We start from the raw sequence: 22182 nt of genomic DNA on the forward strand, positions 1-22182 counted from the left end.
CAATTAAAATTTTGAAAAATGTTTAAAAAAACTTAACGTACCCAAGTATTTTTGGCTGTCTCTGTCACCCACCCTGTGCCTGATTTATGGTGAGTATCCATCCAGCTATCCGGGATGGACTCAAGTTGCCCAGTCTCTAAATTGCGCTGTCACGTACATATATTTTTATAAAATTAATAATTAAACATAAATAAGAAAAATAAACTAAAAAATAATTAATTAACTAACTTTTTTATAGCGCAGGGCTGGGATTGACCGAGAACCTCCATAGCTAAGCTCTTTCAGTTTCCTTCTATTTTCCTTGTTGACCACAGAACGTTTCTGCAAAAAGTTATCGTTAGTAATATATTTAATTAAGATAGTTAAGTTTAGCAAGAAATTAATACCGTAATTTCTGGGCGTCGGAAAAATTCAATTGCTTTTTGCCACTGCGTATCCGTGCAACCACCATAACGATTTTGTGGCCCATTAATCGTTAAATGCTCTTTAATATCGTACTTCCAGTCAGAATACTTTTTAGCACACGAAGTATCAATGCCTCTCAAGATCCCAGGCATATGCCCTTCTCCATATCTAGTACGCCCAATATCAAACAAATCATCCTAATTTACAAACATTTATTAGTAAATATGATATATAACATAAAATGAGAATTAACATAAAAATACATAAACTACTTACTTCCAAATGTGCAAGTATTCTTTCTTTCGAGGCATTTGGTACTTTTGACCATTGAGGACAGTCCGGATCTGTGTACTGTCGAACAAGTAATCCGAGCTCTCTTGAGAAATTTGAGCTGTACTCTCCGATCTCTTTATATGTTCTCCCCCGCACATCCCACTCGAGAGGGAGAGGACGCCCCAACTGTTCCCTCTTTTCCCGCGTGTTCAATCATTTATGGCGTCCACGTTTATTTGGAGGCGCTATTGTATGCAAATTCAATATTTTAAAATTAATATGGATTAATTGTTAAATTTTAAGAAGTATATCAATGTGTAAAGTATTACCTTGTTCACAATCAGCTGGGATATCTGACGGTCCACGTGGAGGATCGCATCCTCCACCATCACCCCCGTGAGATTGAGCAATAACATCAGCCATATCTGTCAAATTAATCGATATTAAAATTATTTAATTAATGTTTATTTTTATTAAAATTTAGTTGCATAATGTTAATGTTAATGTTAATTTTTTTTAATCTTAATTTTAAAATATATTATTTATATAAAAAAAAACATAAATTATTCAAAAATTGAAAAAACAATTAAAAAAAATACAGAAAAATTAAAAACAACTAACAAATATTATTAAAAACATATTTTTTTAATTTTAATTTTAATAATGATTAAAACTAACAAATATTAAATTTAATTTTTTTAACTTTAAATTTAATTTTAATAATGGTTTTCTAATAATATATTTGTTAATTTTATTTAATCAGAACTAACAAATATTATTTTTTTTACATATTAATTTAGTATTTATTAAATTACATATTTTACTTATGCTTTATTGAATAGTTTTATTAATTTAAACAAAATTTCTAAGATTTGTTTAAAATTTATTTATTTACTTTAGGATTTAATTATTACTTAAATTATTTAATTAATGTTTATTTTTATTAAAATTTAGTTGCATAATGTTAATGTTAATGTTAATTTTTTTTAATCTTAATTTTAAAATATATTATTTATATATAAAAAAACATAAATTATTCAAAAATTGAAAAAACAATTAAAAAAAATACAGAAAAATTAAAAACAACTAACAAATATTATTAAAAACATATTTTTTTAATTTTAATTTTAATAATGATTAAAACTAACAAATATTAAATTTAATTTTTTTAACTTTAAATTTAATTTTAATAATGGTTTTCTAATAATATATTTGTTAATTTTATTTAATCAGAACTAACAAATATTATTTTTTTTACATATTAATTTAGTATTTATTAAATTACATATTTTACTTATGCTTTATTGAATAGTTTTATTAATTTAAACAAAATTTCTAAGATTTGTTTAAAATTTATTTATTTACTTTAGGATTTAATTATTACTTAAATTATTTAATTAATGTTTATTTTTATTAAAATTTAGTTGCATAATGTTAATGTTAATGTTAATTTTTTTTAATCTTAATTTTAAAATATATTATTTATATATAAAAAAACATAAATTATTCAAAAATTGAAAAAACAATTAAAAAAAATACAGAAAAATTAAAAACAACTAACAAATATTATTAAAAACATATTTTTTTAATTTTAATTTTAATAATTGTTGACGCCGTTTTTCGTCAACAGATAAAAGAAGAGAGCACGTAAACAATTAAAGACAATGGCCAAAAGAAACAAACGAATCAAACACACGGTTTTTTACGTGGTTCAGCAGTTAAATCTGCCTAGTCCACGAGTCTCTGTTATTAATCTCAAGATTATCTCTGAACAATTCTTTAGCATGAATTCTCCAGAGTTTTCTCTCAAGGATCAGAATTTCGGTCTTTTACAATGGTGCATGACTTCTCTATTTATAGAGAAGGATGCAGAATACTATCCCACATATTTTGGGTAGTTACTCTTTTGTGAATAAAAATAAATGGCTTTAAATGCCAATAATCAGATATAAAAGGAAACGTTCCCCAAAGATCAGGAAACGCATAACTGACTAAATAATATCCCACGATTCTTGGGGATTTACATCAATAAATGAGGATTACATCCCATATCTACAATACTTGTAGATATTCAAGGTGATCATAGCGTATCTCCAAGGCTTCAGCATCTCAGGTTTCACGTCATTGTGCGAGCCACTGACATCTCCCGAGCTAACATTGCTTTCGAGATAGCTTATCGAGCTCGAGATCCCTGCTCCGAAGTTGTTCCTGAAGATGAGGGGCTCTCAGAGCTACCTTTCGATATCGAGATCATTTCGAGGTCACTACACTCGAGGTCATGTATCATACTTTGCAGGCTCGATTTACAATCGTAGAGCATACCCTAACCCTCACGAGACCATTTAATGCGAACTCAGCTTTCGAGGTCATATTTACTATGGCTCGAAATCTGGGTATAACATTTTGCCCCCTCAAAAGTATTTGTTCGAGTCCTAAGAGAAGGAAACTTTTGAACTACTCTTTCTGGGAACCATACCGTCACACTCTTAAAAACGGACACGTGCCAGATGGGTATTGCTCACTTTAGGTACTTGAGTACCTTGGGAACACGCCCACGATCGTTCGTCTGACAACTTTTCGACGCCATCTTATCACCGATTCCCCTCCATTCGATCTGTTGAGGATTTTAACCAAGGCTCCTGATTGATTTCAGTTTTCCCACCTATATATATAAGATCTCCTCTTCGTCTTCTTCTTTACGTTTGTTCATTGTAAACCAGAAAGAAAAGAAAAAACAAGAAAGCCAGAAACTTTCTTAAGAAGCTTCCATCCCGTGCATGTTTTCTCGACCCAAAAAACAAAGGAACCCTGGTCTGTTCGAGTCAGTGAGTTCTTTCTTGCAACCTCTTCTCCTCTCGACAATTTCGCTGCACTCACCATCACTGTGTAAGTATGCCATTTTTGTTGTTCTTTTTATATTGTGCTTACTGTGTATGTTAGTATGTGTTCTTAGCATGATGCGATAGGAGGTTTTGAACCGATAGATTTTTAGGCTTTCTGGACTTCCACTCTGGATGTTCGTCTCTGGTTTATACCCAGTTTCGACGTTTGAATGTGGTTCCCATTTTCTGGGTTTTGAAGTTCTTAGGCAGCGTTTCTTGTTCATTAAGCTTTTGGATAAAAACATGGGTTTTGACAAATACACGAAAACCAAAAACGCTTTTCCTGGCTAACCGCCACTCTCCTTTCCCTTGAATTTCGGGATTTTCAAAAAGAAATCATCCACGCTCCTTTTCCTTTCCTATGGAAGCCACGCTCTGACTCTTTAGTAAGGGTCTAAATACTTAATTTCTTGTCCTTAGATATCCGAGCTCATCCTATCGAGTTCGTGATCCTTGCATGCATGGCCCTCACCATTTTTTCTTTCTCGTTAGATGTCACAGAATCTGGAAAGACGGTGGGGGTCATTACGAGCAATCCCTTACGAGCCCAAATCTCCGAGCCCGGAATCGGTCTTTGTCCGGAACCAGCGTCAGATTAAAGAGTACGAGATCGCACGCGAGCAAGAAGACATTCGAGCCCACTATCGCCACCAGATTGACGAGGTCATCGAAAAGAAGAGAAGGGTCCTTCGGGAAGCCATCTATCCGGAGCCTAACCCCGGACCTAGGCCAGTTCCCCTCGACCCCGCGTTAAAAGTCACGGTAGCATACCACCCGGGGGAACTTCAGTTTTCCTTAATGGCGGAGCCTTCGTCTTCGCAGCCTAGGAGGGAGATGTTTGAAGCCGAATTCTACCAGAGCTCGGTTACCACCTCCGACCAGATAACTGACATCCTGGCCATTCATGGCCTTAGCTCGTTGGACACACTGAAGTGTCGAGCTCCGACAAGGCATGAACGGAGCTGTTTCGCTCCTGGGGGCCGCGATTCCAGTGTGAAATACGCGGCCTGGAGCCAGGAACACCTAAGGGCAGGAGCTTTGTTGCCCCTGAAGTCCTTTTTCAGAGACTTCATCGATTTCGTTGGGTTGGCTCCATTCCAACTCAACACCAATTCATACAGGGTGCTGTCTGCCCTGAGGTCCTTGTTTCACGAGCAGGGGTGGACAGGACCTTCACCCCAAGAGATTTTATATCTCTTTTGCTTGAAGAGTAATCCCTCCCGAGCTCGGGGAGGAGATGGTTTCTACTATCTTTCGAGCTACCCCAAAGAGACAAAGATCTTTGAAGACCTTCCGAACCATCCCCCTGACTTCAAGAAGGCTTTTTTCTGGACAGACGGTCTGTTCCCGTCTCGACATCATTCGTTTAGGCGGATTCGTAAGTATTCTCGTTACTTTCTATTTTTGAGCTCGAATCTTTAGCCCTTGAATCCATGTGTTAGTTGAAGTGTATCTCGCCTTTCAGCTAACTTTCAGCGTCCCACCCCTGATGAGACAATGAAGGAGCACAGAGAGAGCCTGCTCCGACTCCCTTATGGCAGGAGGTCTCTCTCATTTCTGCTACATGAGGACAAGCTACGAGCTTGTGGGTTGTTGGGACAGGGCCAGTCAACCTCTGACTGGTCCAGTAACAAATATGAACGCTGGGAGGAAGTGCCTCTGCCCACAGGCATCCTTCCTCCGAGGAGGGAAAGGAAAGCATCTCTCCCAATTCGCTCGAGAAGTCCGCGGTCGGGGAACGAGGCCAATGATGAAGCCTCGAGTTCGGACTCCGATGGAGGTAAAACCCTTCCTACTTCGCGAATGTGGTCCCCCACTTTATTAAAACACAGGCCCAATAGACTAGTCTCGTGCCCACAGGATAGATACCACTTCTACATATGGAGTTGGGTAGATGACTATGTCCATAGGTTTGATAGTGGGCTCGGGAAATACGACACTATGTATACCACGGACGAGATGTGGAATGGGATAGCTGAGCAGTATGGGACCAATGATTATAGGGACCTTTCGAGGTTATCACCAACTTATAGGGAAGGCTCTCCCCCCGCCTCTTCTGAAGACGGGGGAATTTCATGGTCCCCAAGCTCAAGCTCGGGGGAAAGTTCCAGTTAGGTTTTTTCTTCCACCACTCTATATATAGTGTTGAAGTAACTTGTATTTCTTTTACTGACTCACTGCGATGACTTGTGCAGGCGATATGGACTCCGACCTCGACGCCCTTATCGACAATGCGGGTGCCAAGAGGAGCAAACGCCCCAGGGCAGGGGGACTGAAAACCAGCCAGCCTGGGAAAGGCTCCAAGAAATCTAGGAAAACGCCTCCTCCTCCCCCGCCGGCTTCGAGCTCTGCTGCTGCGTCGACTGGCCAGACTAACGCCCCCATGACGATACCACACTCGCAGGCCGTTGTCTTTGTGGTGGCGCCGGCCTCGCAGACTGGTATCGCTGCCGTGGTCGAATCCCAACCTCCTGTGGCGGGTCAAATGCCTTCTACCCAGCTCGCCAAAAGACCTTCTGCTTCCCGAGCTCAGAAGCTAACCATCTCCACCCATATGGGTTCGTATGTGGTGGATAATGCTGCCGGTCCTCACGGATCTACGCTGATCTCGGATGTAATGTCCCGGATCGGCCAGAGCTACGGCAGTTTCGAGGCTCCTCAGTGGCAGTGTCTAACTGGCACTCGGGACCGCACTGTCCTGTACGAGAAGAGTATCGAGCACACTGCCGCGGTAAGTATCCTATATTCCCTTTGTTTACATTCATACTGTCTCGAGGCTAATGATGGTTTCTTCCTTTTTTCAGGCTCTTGCTTTCACTGCCCAGCTCAATTACGAGCTGAACAACGAGGTCCATTCGAGCAGGACCCTCGTCCAAGAGGAGAGGGACCTCCACCTTAGAGCGAATGATGACCTGAAGGCGGCGAACATTAAGCTCGAGGCAGTGGTTAAGGAGCGTGAGGAAATGGCCAAGGAGCTTGGAAAGCTGAAAAACGAACTCGAGGAGCAAAAGAGAGATAACATCCAGCTTCGGGAGACCAATAAGAAGCTCGAGGAAGATAAGGCCGTCACCCTCGACCTTATGGAGGATATCAAAACCCACCTTACTGCCGAGTTCAAAGAAAAGAAGGAAACGGCGGTCGATTCAGCCATGTACCGAATGTGGGCCTATAACGAAGAACTGGACACCAGTTTTTTGGGTCCCCACGAGGCATCCTTCCTCGAACGATGGAATGCTCGGCTTGAGAAGGAAGAGGCTGAACGGCTCGAGAAAGAGAAAGCTGAGCAGCTCGAGAAGGATAAGGCTGCTCCGGGTACCGTTTCGGAGGGAGCTCAGGAGGATAGTCATGCTATTCGTCCTGAGGGGTCCGGTGCTGCGGAGAAGGCCAAGGAGATTCCTCTTCATTGAGTCTGACCTCGGGGAGATCGGTCATTGGGGCTGCGTCCTCTTATGTAATTATTGTGAATTACACCCATGGGGCTGATACAATTTCTTTAACTAATTTAATTTTTTACATGCTTTACATTTCTTGGCTCGAAATATTTTGCACATTCTTATAATTGATGAACTCATTTATGTTTATTTATGCATACAAACATAGTTTGGATTTTAGGCTCGAAATTCGATGCATTCATGCATAGTTTATTCGGATTATCCGTTTCCGACCTCGTTATTTATCAAGGTCGGATATTACTCCAACCATGAACTCGAAAGTACTTATATGGTATGTAATATGAATGATTTGGTTATATCTTTTTTTTTTTTTAGTTACTTTTCCTCATCCTCAGTATTTTAGCTCCGAGGTTAAGAGTTCGAAACTATATTTCTAAGATATTCCAGCCTCGACTTTGACTTATCTCGCAATAGGTTTAGGCTCCCATTTATCATCGATCAATAATTTGGCTGGTTTGTTCCAAACTTGTTGTGTCTACACATCTGGTTAACTCCAGATATTTAGGTTTTGATGGTTCGGTTATATCCGAACTATCTAAGCTCGCGCATTTGGTCATGTCCAAATACTTTGTGTTTGATAATTCGGTTATGTCTGATCTATCTAATATCGCGTACTTGGTTATATCCAAGTACTTTATGTATATTTTTTATTTTTTAAGCTGGTGGTATGTATACCAATGATGTCCCCTTAATATCCTATGAGTGTGATCATAGGTTATTAAATTAAGAGAGATTTGCAAAAAATAAAAATAAATTACATGTGAAACAAAGTAGACCCTTTACTTGAAATTCAAAAACAAACTAAATACTAAAAATCATGGTTACAGGCGACACTTTCTACACTATTGATAATATGGTCTAAGGTGTTCGCCATTCCATGCTCGAGGTATCAGGCTCCCATCTAATCTCGCAAGTTTGTATACGCCCGGTCGGATGATTGACTCTATCTGGTATGGTCCTTCCCAGTTCGGCCCGAGCACCCCAGCTGCTGGATCTCGGGTTGCTAAGAATACTCGTCTCAAAATCAGGTCTCCCACTCCGAACTTTCGGTCTCGAACCCTCTTATTGAAATATCTCGTGGTCCGTTGCTGGTAAGCAGCATTTTTCAGCTGAGCCTCTTCCCTTTTTTCTTCGATCAAGTCTAGGGTTTCTTCGAGCTGAGTATGATTGGAACTTTGGTCGTAAATCTGAGTTCGAATCGTTGGAATTTCGACCTCAATGGGAAACATTGCCTCGCAGCCGTATGCTAGAGAAAACGGGGTATGCCCAGTTGATGTCCGAGCTGTAGTTCTATATCCCCAAAGGACTTAGGGTAATTCCTCAGGCCATCGTCCCTTTGCTTCTTCTAACTTTTTCTTCAAAGAATTCTTGAGAGTTTTATTAACGGCTTCGACCTGACCGTTCGCCTGAGGGTGAGCCACTGACGAAAAGCTCTTTATTATACCGTTCTTGTTACAAAAGTTGGTAAATAAGTCGCAGTCAAACTGGGTTCCGTTGTCAGACACAATCTTTCTTGGCACTCCATATCGGCATACGATGTTCTTTACCACGAAATCTAGGATCTTCTTCGAAGTTATGGTCGCCAATGGTTCAGCCTCCATCCATTTTGTGAAGTAATCAACCGCGACCACAGCATACTTTACTCCTCCTTTGCCAGTTGGGAGTGAGCCTATGAGGTCGATGCCCCATACCGCAAAAGGCCATGGGGATGTCAACATGGTTAGTTCAGAAGGTGGAGCTCGGGGTATCGTGGCGAATCTCTGGCACTTGTCGCACTTTTTCACGAACTCGAAAGAATCCGTTTTAATGGTTGGCCAGAAATATCCTTGGCGTATAATCTTCTTGGACAGGCTATGCCCCCCGGTATGGTCTCCGCAGAACCCTTCATGAATTTCTTCAATAATCTTCTCTGCCTCGGGAGGAGTTACACATCTGAGCAATGGCATGAAATACCCTCTTCTGTATAGCCTTCCGTCCAGGGTGGTGTAACGGGGAAGTTGATACATTAGTTTCCGAGCCTGATTTCGATCTTTCGGAAGAATTCCATTTTCGAGGTACTCAACTATCGGGCTCATCCAGGTCGGCTCTGTCTCGATCATACTCACATCTTCCTCGTCAGGCTCAGTAATGCTGGGCATTGACAGGTGCTCTACGGGTACAACATTCAGCTCCTCATTTTCGGCGGAGGTGGCGAGGCGAGCTAAGGCATCTGCGTTTGCGTTTTGTTCTCGGGGAACCTGTTCGATTGCATAAAACTCAAAAAACTCCAATGCGTACTTTGCCTTCTCCAGATAAGCTGCCATTTTTGTGCCACGAGCCTGGTACTCTCCCAAGATTTGATTAACTACGAGCTGGGAGTCGCTGTAGCAATGTATAGCTTTGGCCTTGAGCTCTTTTGCTATTCGTAGTCCCGCCAGTAAAGCCTCGTACTCAGCTTCATTATTAGATGCTTTAAAGCCGAACCTTAATGAAGAGTGAAATTTGCTCCCTGCAGGAGTGATCAAAATAACTCCTGCCCCCGCTCCATTTTCATTTGACGACCCGTCGACGTAAAGTTTCCACAGCTCGTGGGCCGTGGTTGTTACCTCGTCATCAGCGATGCCGGTGCACTCCACTATGAAATCTGCCAACGCTTGCGCCTTGATGGTCGTCCTCGGATGGTAGGTGATCTCGAATTGTCCGAGTTCAACAGCCCACTTTAGGAGTCGACCAGACGCCTCTGGTTTAGACAAGACTTACCTTAGTGGTTGATCTGTTAATACATGGATAGGATGTGCCTGAAAGTAAGGGCGGAGCTTTCGAGATGAGTGGATCAGACTGAGGGCGAGCTTCTCCATCAGTGGATACCTTGACTCTGCCCCCAGTAATCTTTTACTGATATAGTAGACGGGTTTCTGTATTCTCTCTTCCTCTCGGACGAGCACCGCGCTTATCGCGTGTTCGGTAGTTGAGAGGTACAGGAACAGTACTTCTCCCGTCTCAGGCTTTGATAGGATGGGCGGTTCGGCTAGGTGCTTTTTGAGCTCCTGAAAGGCTAGCTCGCACTCATCTGTCCATTCGAACTTCTTACTTCCTTTCAATAAGTTGAAGAATGGGAGACCGCGGTCTGTTGACTTCGAGATGAACCTGCTCAGAGCTGCCATCCTGCCAGTCAGGCTTTGAACATCTTTATGCTTCCGAGGTGAAGGCATATCGATGAGGGCCTTTATCTTGTCGGGATTAGCCTCGATCCCACGAGAATTGACAATGAAACCCAGAAATTTTCCTGAAGACACCCCAAAAGTGCACTTCTGAGGATTCAACTTCATGTTGTACTTTCTGAGCACGCCAAAGCACTCTTCGAGGTCATCAACATGGTTCTTGTTAAGTTGAGACTTTACAAGCATGTCGTCAACATAAACTTCCATGTTGTTCCCTATTTGCTCTGAGAACATCATGTTTACGAGCCGCTGGTAAGTGGCTCCGGCATTCTTCAGTCCGAATGGCATGACATTGTAGCAGTAGAGCCCTTTATCTGTAATGAAGCTCGTATGCTCTTGGTCGGGGGCATGCATGGGAATCTGGTTATATCCAGAATAGGCATCCATGAACGACATCAGACCATGCCCCGCCGTGGCATCTACGAGCTGATCAATTCTCGGTAGGGGAAAACAGTCTTTCGGGCAGGCCTTGTTGAGGTCCGAGTAGTCAATGCACGTCCTCCATGTCCCATTGGGTTTCGGGACCAACACTGGATTGGCCACCCAATCAGGGTAAAAAGCGTCCCTTATAAAATTATTTGCTTTCAGCCTGTCCACCTCCTCCTTTAGTGCTTTCTTTCTGTCTTCATCCAGCTGCCTTCGCTTTTGCTGCTTCGGGGGAAAGCTTTTTTCTATATTCAATGCGTGGCTTGCTACATTAGGGCTTATTCCCACCATGTCAGAGTGTGACCACGCGAAGACATCCTGGTTTTTCTTCAGAAAGCAAATTAATTGCTATTTTGATTCGTCTTGGAGATGTTTCCCGACCTTCACCTTCTTTGAGGGAGAGCTCATCCAAAGGTTGGAGGTCAACCTTCTCTTCAATCCTTGGATCGATCTCCTCATCAATTTCTAAAACTGTCCCATCTTTATTCTGTATGACAACGAGTGCTTGCGCGCTTGTTTGTTTCTTTCCCCTTAAGGAAATGCTGTAGCACTCCCTTCCTGCCAATTGATCTCCCTTCAATGTTCCGACTCCACTTGGAGTTGGGAACTTAAGGACTAGATGCCTTACAGATGAAACTGCCCCCAGCCCGACCAGGGCGGGTCTCCCGAGCAATACATTGTAGGCAGATGGTAACTCTACTACCACGAACTCCATCATCTTGGTCACCGAGACTGGATAGTCTCCCAAGGTCACAGGGAGTTCAATGGACCCCATACAGGCGGTTCCTTCTCCAAAAAAGCCGTACAAAGTGGTTGCACAAGCCTTCAGGTCGCGAAGGGAGAGTCCCATTTTTTCTAGGGTTGCTTTATAAAGAATGTTAACTGAGTTCCCTCATCATGATCCACTCGTCATCACCCTACAGCTTGCCAACAAAAGAGTGTGCCGAGTTCTCATAGACAATGGGAGCACGTAAACAATTAAAGACAATGGCCAAAAGAAACAAACGAATCAAACACACGGTTTTTTACGTGGTTCAGCAGTTAAATCTGCCTAGTCCACGAGTCTCTGTTATTAATCTCAAGATTATCTCTGAACAATTCTTTAGCATGAATTCTCCAGAGTTTTCTCTCAAGGATCAGAATTTCGGTCTTTTACAATGGTGCATGACTTCTCTATTTATAGAGAAGGATGCAGAATACTATCCCACATATTTTGGGTAGTTACTCTTTTGTGAATAAAAATAAATGGCTTTGAATGCCAATAATCAGATATAAAAGGAAACGTTCCCCAAAGATCAGGAAACGCATAACTGACTAAATAATATCCCACGATTCTTGGGGATTTACATCAATAAATGAGGATTACATCCCATATCTACAATACTTGTAGATATTCAAGGTGATCATAGCGTATCTCCAAGGCTTCAGCATCTCAGGTTTCACGTCATTGTGCGAGCCACTGACATCTCCCGAGCTAACATTGCTTTCGAGATAGCTTATCGAGCTCGAGATCCCTGCTCCGAAGTTGTTCCTGAAGATGAGGGGCTCTCAGAGCTACCTTTCGATATCGAGATCATTTCGAGGTCACTACACTCGAGGTCATGTATCATACTTTGCAGGCTCGATTTACAATCGTAGAGCATACCCTAACCCTCACGAGACCATTTAATGCGAACTCAGCTTTCGATGTCATATTTACTATGGCTCGAAATCTGGGTATAACAATAATGATTAAAACTAACAAATATTAAATTTAATTTTTTTAACTTTAAATTTAATTTTAATAATGGTTTTCTAATAATATATTTGTTAATTTTATTTAATCAGAACTAACAAATATTAATATTTTTACATATTAATTTAGTATTTATTAAATTACATATTTTACTTATGCTTTATTGAATAGTTTTATCAATTTAAACAAAATTTCTAAGATTTGTTTAAAATTTATTTATTTACTTTAGGATTTAATTATTACTTAAATTATTTAATTAATGTTTATTTTTATTAAAATTTAGTTGCATAATGTTAATGTTAATGTTAATTTTTTTTAATCTTAATTTTAAAATATATTATTTATATATAAAAAAACATAAATTATTCAAAAATTGAAAAAACAATTAAAAAAAATACAGAAAAATTAAAAACAACTAACAAATATTATTAAAAACATATTTTTTTAATTTTAATTTTAATAATGATTAAAACTAACAAATATTAAATTTAATTTTTTTAAATTTAAATTTAATTTTAATAATGGTTTTCTAATAATATATTTGTTAATTTTATTTAATCAGAACTAACAAATATTAATATTTTTACATATTAATTTAGTATTTATTAAATTACATATTTTACTTATGCTTTATTGAATAGTTTTATCAATTTAAACAAAATTTCTAAGATTTGTTTAAAATTTATTTATTTACTTTAGGATTTAATTATTACTTAAATTATTTAATTAATGTTTATTTTTATTAAAATTTAGTTGCATAATGTTAATGTTAATGTTAATTTTTTTTAATCTTAATTTTAAAATATATTATTTATATATAAAAAAACATAAATTATTCAAAAATTGAAAAAACAATTAAAAAAAATACAGAAAAATTAAAAACAACTAACAAATATTATTAAAAACATATTTTTTTAATTTTAATTTTAATAATGATTAAAACTAACAAATATTAAATTTAATTTTTTTAACTTTAAATTTAATTTTAATAATGGTTTTCTAATAATATATTTGTTAATTTTATTTAATCAGAACTAACAAATATTATTTTTTTTACATATTAATTTAGTATTTATTAAATTACATATTTTACTTATGCTTTATTGAATAGTTTTATTAATTTAAACAAAATTTCTAAGATTTGTTTAAAATTTATTTATTTACTTTAGGATTTAATTATTACTTAAATTATTTAATTAATTTTTATTTTTATTAAAATTTAGTTGCATAATGTTAATGTTAATTTTTTTTAATCTTAATTTTAAAATAAATTATTTTACTTATCAATTCACTATTTATTAAATTAGAAATTTTATTGAGTACTTCTACTAATATTCACAATATCTCTAAATTTTACAATTCTATAAAAAATTCGGCAGCATAACGACTATATTTTCATCTATCCCAAAATTTAAAATCATGCAAATAACACATAAAAAATATCCAGACCCAGATCATGCAGAGAGCATTACAAATACATTTTAAATGACTATATAATTTATAATTATTAGTCTAAATTTGATTAATTATTCAATTTTCTAACCAAAATATTAAAATTCTACTAAAAATTAACAACAAATTAATCATCAATATTCATAAAATCTGAATTTTTACTACTAACATAAGCAAAAAAATTAAAATTGACAACAACAACATACTAACATTACCACCAAAATTTTCAAATTAACACTCAAATATTTAATATGTTTACTAATATGTTTAATACACATAAAATTCACCAAACACAACATAGAATTTATTTAAAAAAAATACTAATTAATCATTTAACAATTTTCTAATTCCTAATATCATTTTTACTAATACTTATTTTGAAAACCTAAAAATAAATACATTCTATCTAATATAATTATTTCAGATTTTTATTAAAATTAATATTATATTATTTATATAAAAAAACATAAATTATTCAAAAATTGAAAAAAAAAATTAAAAAAATACAGAAAAATTAAAAAAAACTTACCAATGCCTTCAATATCTTGCTAGCAATCCCTATAGTCCAACAAAAACCGAATACCCAACCTTCAAACAAAAATTAGAAAATATCATTATACAATTTCATAAATATATATATATATATAAAAAATGAATAAATAAACCATACCTTCAACAAATACACAGAAATTCCTTCACCCTTGGCAATTTTGGGGCTTAAAACCGAGCTTTTATGGAGGAAAACGGCTATAATCGGCGGAGGGAGGCGGAGGTTTCGGAGAAAACCCAGAGAAACCAGAGAGGAAGGAGAAGGGGCTTCGCGGCTGAGTGTGATATTTATAAACCCTATACCGAGAACATGTTCTCGGTATAGGTCCTCGGTATAGCAACTAAACCTATTCAAAACCGCGAAAATGTCCCGCGCATATGAAATGTCTATACCGAGGACATGTTGTCGGTATAATGTTCTCGGTATTTAACCTTTTTTTTGTAGTGACACACAAAATCCCTATATACTAAAATAACAATTAAAATATGAAAATAATTTAAACAAACACAAAATATATGGAAATATTTATTCACGTAATTAGCTTTATTTAGAAAAAACCATAATTTGTAGAAAATCTAAAAAAATTCATATTTATGAAAACAAATGAAAAAAAAAAGCCATATTTATATAATTTTCACTTTTGACAGTGCATAGAACGTACCCAAAAATGTGGTCAGCAAAGACCCAAAATGTTGTCACACCAGCATTCATTAATAGCTAAAAAAATGATTATAGAATATTTTATGTACTTAGATTTTTCTTATTGATTTGGTTCACAAGACCTAAAAAATAAATACTACAAAAATGCGTATGCAATTTTATATCAAATCTCAAATAAAGTGTTAAAATATATTAAAAATGAAAAAAACTTGAGATCAATATATCAACACACATTAAAAACAGAGATTAAATTTTATTTATTTATTTATTTGTTTATTGTAGTTTTCTTAACAGAAGTTTTAACCAATGTTAATCCTAAGAACGCATCAAAATTATAAGCTATTGTAGATGCAAAATAAATAAATAATGATAGAAACAAACTTGCCCACAAACATAAAGAATGGAGACCAACTATTACAAATAAACTAATAAAAAATCCACATATTAAAATTATAATTAAGAGATATCAACTATATGTTAAAATTATAATTAAGAGATAACAAGTATTAAAAATTCATAAAAGAATATTTTGTGTTTAGTTTACAAAATTTATATATGAGATGTGGAAGTCATATAAACAACATAAAATTACCAAATTGAGTTCTAAAATCATATTCAACATATGCTATTTATTGAGAAATGAGAATTCACAAAAAAAAAATGGATATTACATATATATATATTGAAGAAGTTTAATATATATATATATATAAATAAATATGTATATAGAGAGAGAGAGCGCTTGGATGGTTGTTGATTTTCAACTGCCATTTGGTTGTGGCTTTTATTTCTTAAGTGACCATCCAATCTTCAATGGACAGTGGTTTCGGTTTCGGTTTGGGTTTCGAGCTTGCTCTCTCAAGTATGGAATCTCATCAGTAGTTGTGCAAGGTCACTGCAACTGAGGTAATCAAAACCATAAATCTTGAGTAAGTAAAAACATGTCAATGAAAAAAAAATATTGGCCGGTCTGTGGTTGGAAGAAAGTTTGGTTGTGCTTGGATCAGACTTACACAGAAACATATGTCTTAGATGCAATACTTTGCAACTGTGGCTAATCCTCTCTTTTAATCAGAGATGAGCGGGTATTCCATACCGTGGTTGGGCTGGCCAGGCCTCTGTGTCCCATTTGGGACAAACCGATTATGAGAGGATTGGTTTATAAATTCACTTAAAATGAAATACATTTCCGATGTGGTATAACATTCGTAAAAATATTAATTTATAATAAAATGGTTGGATTTCATTTCAGTTAGATTTTCTTGTTACGTCCCTGATTCGATGAGTGACGAAAATGAAAGAAAAACGACATCGTTTGCGAGAAGCTCTCAATAGTTCTCACTTTGCTGATTTACGCTATAAATGTTCGATGTGGGATTATGGCCTGCCGCATCGGAAGAGAGAGAGAGGTTGGCTGGCGTTGCGATGAAGAGAGAGAGAGAGAGCAGTGAGTGTGTTGCATGGTCAGTCAGCCATTCTTGAAAACGAGAGAGAATACGATAGAAAGAAAACCTAATTGTTAATAGTGGGCTTCTTTTTGGGCTGAAAACTTTGTAATATTTTTGCAAACCATAAAATATTGAGACATATTTCTAATTTTGTTGTAGGCACAATTATATAGCCGAAAATGTCCACAAATAAATGTTTTTTTTTATGTGATTCTATATAATTTTCCATTTTTAATTTTTTCTTATAGTTTCCAAAATATATTTTTCTTACTAATTAAACTTGTTCTTATTAATTTTGTGACTTATTTTTATGTTTCAAATTTATCAATTTCACATTCTTCTCGTACTTTCTTATTCATATAAAAGTCACAACTTATTATACACTTAAATTTTTTATTTGGGTTTTTTTATGACCCATATATATTTTTAGGACACTCATTGTGAGTCCTAAAGTGTGTTTTTATTAATTGTTAGAATAAAAATATCAACATAGGACATCGTTTCCCACAAGACTGATGTCTTATGCTCAACTTTGACAAGTATGGGACAAAGTTCGTGGGGAACCAATGTGGCATGCAACATATATGTTTTATATCATATATTACATACTATAATTAGTATAAACTCTTAAATAATAAACATTTTAAAATAAAATATCATAAAATTTTAAATGAAAAATATTTCTATTTAAATAAATAAAATAATTAGAACAGAGATATCAATAAAATTAATTTCTTAATTAAATATTGTAAGACCCATAAATACAAAATTAAAATTAATACTTATTTTGTAAATATATTACTTAAAATATAAATCTAATTATTAGAATCAAAATATAAATAAAAATTTAATTAATTATGATAAAATTTTCAATAAAAAAATTATTCACTAGTATGTATTTTACAAATATATTTACAAAACATAAATATCATAATTATAAAAAAAATTAAAAATTGATGCATGGAAGGTCGGTTTCATAAGAAATATTTTATCATGTAAATATTATTATGCCTTACATGGATCGGATATTGCTTCCTTAGGAACTGATGCCTCATGCAAATTACATTTTGCATGTGCAAGAGATACGAGTTCTAGGTGAATTTATGTCAGGTGTTAATTTTTAACATTAGACATCAATTATTGGAGAACTAATATTTTCTCTCGTGTATGTTGTCTAATTACAATTTATTTTCGTAGCGATATATCTAGAGAAACACCTACACAATGCCTTTTGATATTTAATACAATGACTAAATAAACAACATAATAATCTTTTAAAAGACTTCCCTTGACTAAATGAGAGCCAAATATATGCTGAAGTAGGATATTAGTAAAGTAAATTCAACATATATACTCATACAAGGAGCATATTTCCTATGTATAGGTGCATTCTTAATGGTTACTACCCATGGATAGTTACTTTAATATTAACTATTGGATTAACATCAATGGTCCATATTTATAGTTGTTAATTAATATTTCTAAAAATAAATTTTGATTTTTTTTAAATTTCTAGAATGGTTACTTGATGAAAAACGTGTATTTATTATGAACATATAATTTTGTAAACTTTTCATTTTTCAAATGCATATCAATTTTTAAATATAGCTAGTGTCTTTTATTGGTTAGAAACAACATTAGTTATGGCAAAAATAAAAATAACTAAATTCGATATTAATGTAGAAAAAAATATTTACATGTTGGTGACTTGCTATACTAAGTCACTATGTTGCCACATTATCATAATTGTTAGTACCCATCTCACTACAACAAAAACGGTTATTACCGGCGGAGAAAACCGCCGGCAATAGTCAGGAAAGCTGCCAGCAATACTTTTTACCGGCGGGCTCCGCCGGCAAAAATCCGCCGGTAAAAATCGGTCGGTAAAGGTCGTTATTGTCGACGGAACTAGCCTCCCGCCGGCAATAATTTGGTCAGAATTCATGTCTGACACATTATTATCGGCGGTTTCCGCCGGTAATAATTCGCCGGTAATTGTAAAACATATTTAAAAAAAATAATTAATTTTTATAAATTATATATAATTAATATTAAATAACTAAACTTATAATTAAAAAAAACATTAATAAAATTTAGAAATAAAATCAATATTATTTAAATTAATATCCAAATTAAAAATACAACTTTAAAATACTAAAATTGTCTAATGTTTACTAATTATTTAATTTATACTTAATTAATTAATTAATTATTTATTTATTTAATTAATTATCTAATTTTTCCTTTACTAAAAAATTAATTATTTAATTAATACTTAATTATTTATTTATTTAATACTTATTTATTTATTTAATATTCATTTAATTATTTATTTATCATATTATTAATTTAAATCTATCCTAATTATTTAATTAATTATTAATTAAGAATAAATAAATTAATTAATTACTTAATTAATTATTTATTTAACATATTTAATTATATAACTATTTTAAAAACTTAATAATTAATATGTAATTAATTGAAATTATTTTTATTTAATTAATCCTATAACTACTCTTTTATATAATTACTTAATAATTGTTTATATATATTATTTAATTTTTATTATTCTCATATCAATTACTATCTAAGTTATTAAAATAAATTTTTTCTATAATTTAATATTTATTATATTATTTATTAATATTTTATTTCTCTACCATTAAACTATTTTTTTAATAATTAATAACAAATTTATTAAAATCTAAACTTCACAATATTAAAATAATTTTAATTAAACTATAACAAAAATACATTATAACATTCTAACAATATAATAACAATTTAACAATAATAAAAAATTATCCATTAATAATATCTAAGAATATTTTAATATTCTAACAACTTAACAATAAAAAAATATATATATTATCAATCTATCAAACAAAATATTATTATAAAATAACATATATTACTATATAATCATTTTTTTTTTTGTATAGATTTACATTAACAATATTACTAACATATTAACCTAATAACCTAACAATATTATTATAAAATAACATATATTACTAATATAACAATAATATTACTAACATTAACTGCTGGTCACCGGAATCGCCGAACGCCGGAAAAAACTTAGGAAGAGTGGAGTCCACTGAGATGGGCAGAGAGGAATCCGAATGGCTAAAAAAAAACAATAAAATAAAATGGAGTTTTTTTATATAAACAATAACATAATTATTTTCTTTGTATAAAACTATAACATAACAATATATAGACGTACCCCCTTCGCTATTGCAGTTGCCGGCCACCGGAATAGCTTCTGGAACGCCGGAAAACACCACGGGCAGAGAGCACTCGACGGATGTAGGAGAGAATCGGAAGAAAAAAAAATGGAGGAGAAGGAAATGAGGAAGGGGAATCAGGTTGCAGAAATATATAGATTACTATTGTCGGCGGAGGTCCGCCGGCAATAATATATAACGGTTATATTTAACTATTATTACCGGCGGAGCCCACCGATAATAATCGAAATATTAATTGGGCGGCAGTTTTGCCGCGGTAATAAATTCTTATTATTACCGGCGGTTTGTCCGTCGGTAATAATAGGTTTCTCGCCGGTAATAATTAAATAATTTAAAAAAATAAAAATAAAAAACGGATTAATGCCGGCGGACTTCGTTTTCCGCCAGTAAATATGGTATTATTACCGGTGGACTTTCTCCGCTGGTAATATTTCCGCCTGTAAAAAATCTTTTTGTTGTAGTGTAGGAACCATTGACAAGTCTTCCACGTAAATATATAGCATGATGATATCAACGAATTCAACATTTTAATATAAAAAGTCACTGTATATTAACATAATAACAATAAGCAAAATGACTAAAAAGGTTTACTGATGATGCATCTCTATTATTCCAAAGTACAAATCTCGACTGATTATTCATTTTTGAGCAATAATAAAAAAAACAACCAACATCTAACATATACGTAAACACAATTTACAATTATTTATGCCCTGCATATTTATTAACTATAACTTAGTAGAGAAGAGATACATCTAATATTCGTATATGGATTTAGATTTATTTAGTAATGAGCTTAACAGAGGCCTCATAAGCAGCCCCAGCCTTCCAAACTTTGGGTATGGCATTGTTAGAGCGAACCCAGTAAGTGTACCCATAACTGGTTGTAGCTTTGAACCTCAAGGTGATCGGTCCCCTTGGTGGATTTGTCATGTCCCAGACTGCCCCATAGGCTCTGCGCATGGGCTTCCACTGTTTGGTATCCTCCTATAGTGCATAAACAACAGCATCGTCACATCAATCAATTTATTGGTTAGTACATATTAGTATCTAAGGTTAAAATCACTTTTAACTTTTTAAAATAGCTATCCAATGGTTTAACACATATTAAAGAGCTTTTTGGATAATGTTTTAAAAATTGTATTGAGTTTTATCTAGCTATAAAAAAATGAAGGCAAATTATGGAAAGTAGAATTGAAGAGATGGATATATGCTAAAATATTCATATGTATACCTGCCACAATTCAACTGCTGTGATGTCGTTTTGGCCGCTCACATATAAAACACTTAAAGCCAAGTAGTAGGGATGATTGCTGTTTTCATTGATCTTGTAGGTGACCTTGTCCTTGTGAGTTGGGTACTTGCAAGAGATCCTCTTGTATTCTACTTCAACCACGCCATAATTGAGCAACTTTTTGTCTTCGTTTGGAAGAGCCAACTTTTTAAAGGCTCTTGGGCTGAGGATGAAATCAGTTCTGTCACCTTCCCCGTAATCAGTCACTACTATGTCCACTCCATCATAGCTGCAAAGGTGAGGATTTTTGCACCTGACCTGAAATATTAATTAAGGTACCTATAACGTTAACAAGATTATATAGTATACTTGAGAATAACATTCATTATTATAGGTAGAGAGTGGTTATATATGTATTGTATTACCTTATAGCATGCCCCACAACCAGCACCATCCTTGTACAGTGCCCTAGAAACTGCTGATACATAGCCATTATTGACGACTCTTCCATATTCGCCAAATCCACAAGCTCCACCTAAATTTTACGCACCAGCATTATATGTAAGAATTGTTACATGTACATATACATTGAGCTGAATTATTATGAAGATTTTTCTCAAAATGCATGCAAATGGGAGCAAAAGGACATACTTCGAGTCCCATAGCCGTTCGGGCTGCCATAAGAGGTGGCTCTTGAAGCTGTAAACGTAGCGGTAGAGGCACATAACGCAGGGAAAAGCACCAGAATACCAAGCAGAGCACATAGTTGTTTCTCACTCGTAAACTCCATTTTTGTTCACACAAAGAACTTTCAACACAAATAATATAAGAAAAAAGTGAAAGAAAAGGTTGTTTGTGGCATGGGAAAGGAAAGAAGGTATGTCATGTATTTATAGTGTACGTGGTACGTAAGAGCTAGCTAGCTAGTAGAGCCTTTGGTGGGATTAAGATTTAGGTATGATTGACCAAGGTGGCTTCTTAATTAGAATTCAAAGCAATTGAGATAATGGTTTGGGATGAAATCCACGTGCGCGCAACTATATGTATGTGAACTTGCAGACACATCCTTTTTTTTATTTTTGACTTTTTATTAAAAGAAAAAGCATAATAAGAAATATCAACGTATATGTAAATATATGTATTTATATTATGAATAGTTTATAGATGATCATTTGAATTTTGCGGCAGCCCAACCTTTGCTTCTCACTATA

The 22182-nt window shown here is 34.7% G+C and overlaps 1 protein-coding gene and 2 long non-coding RNA genes across 3 annotated transcripts; all 3 read right to left on the bottom strand.

The window, feature by feature from the left end:
- Positions 1-258: 258 nt before the first annotated feature.
- Positions 259-907, bottom strand: LOC133834064 (uncharacterized). The gene is made up of 3 exons (XR_009893296.1): positions 682-907; positions 387-602; positions 259-321 (listed from the first exon to the last, which is right to left on the bottom strand). It is a non-coding gene; the product is annotated as an uncharacterized LOC133834064 (long non-coding RNA).
- A 103-nt stretch (positions 908-1010) lies between these two features.
- On the bottom strand, positions 1011-14806 carry LOC133834065 (uncharacterized). Its single transcript, XR_009893297.1, has 3 exons — positions 14496-14806; positions 14355-14413; positions 1011-1103 (listed from the first exon to the last, which is right to left on the bottom strand). It is a non-coding gene; the product is annotated as an uncharacterized LOC133834065 (long non-coding RNA).
- Positions 14807-20314: 5508 nt separating this feature from the next.
- Positions 20315-21761, bottom strand: LOC133780084 (expansin-like B1). Its single transcript, XM_062219963.1, has 4 exons — positions 21623-21761; positions 21397-21506; positions 20972-21289; positions 20315-20724 (listed from the first exon to the last, which is right to left on the bottom strand). The coding sequence occupies exons 1-4, from the start codon at positions 21759-21761 to the stop codon at positions 20518-20520; spliced, it is 774 nt and encodes a 257-aa protein (XP_062075947.1). The 3' UTR covers positions 20315-20517.
- Between the last annotated feature and the right edge of the window lie 421 nt (positions 21762-22182).

This window comes from Humulus lupulus, chromosome 5, assembly GCF_963169125.1.
Source record: "Humulus lupulus chromosome 5, drHumLupu1.1, whole genome shotgun sequence".
NCBI lineage: Eukaryota > Viridiplantae > Streptophyta > Magnoliopsida > Rosales > Cannabaceae > Humulus > Humulus lupulus.

Excerpts from the sequence above, each read along its gene's own strand:
- LOC133780084 (XM_062219963.1), bottom strand. The coding sequence starts at position 21,761 with ATGGAGTTTACGAGTGAGAAACAACTATGTGCTCTGCTTGGTATTCTG. Across the intron at positions 21,290-21,396 it reads GTTGTGGGGCATGCTATAAG|GTCAGGTGCAAAAATCCTCA; the intron begins GTAATACAATAC and ends TTAATATTTCAG. Across the intron at positions 20,725-20,971 it reads CAGCAGTTGAATTGTGGCAG|GAGGATACCAAACAGTGGAA; the intron begins GTATACATATGA and ends TATGCACTATAG.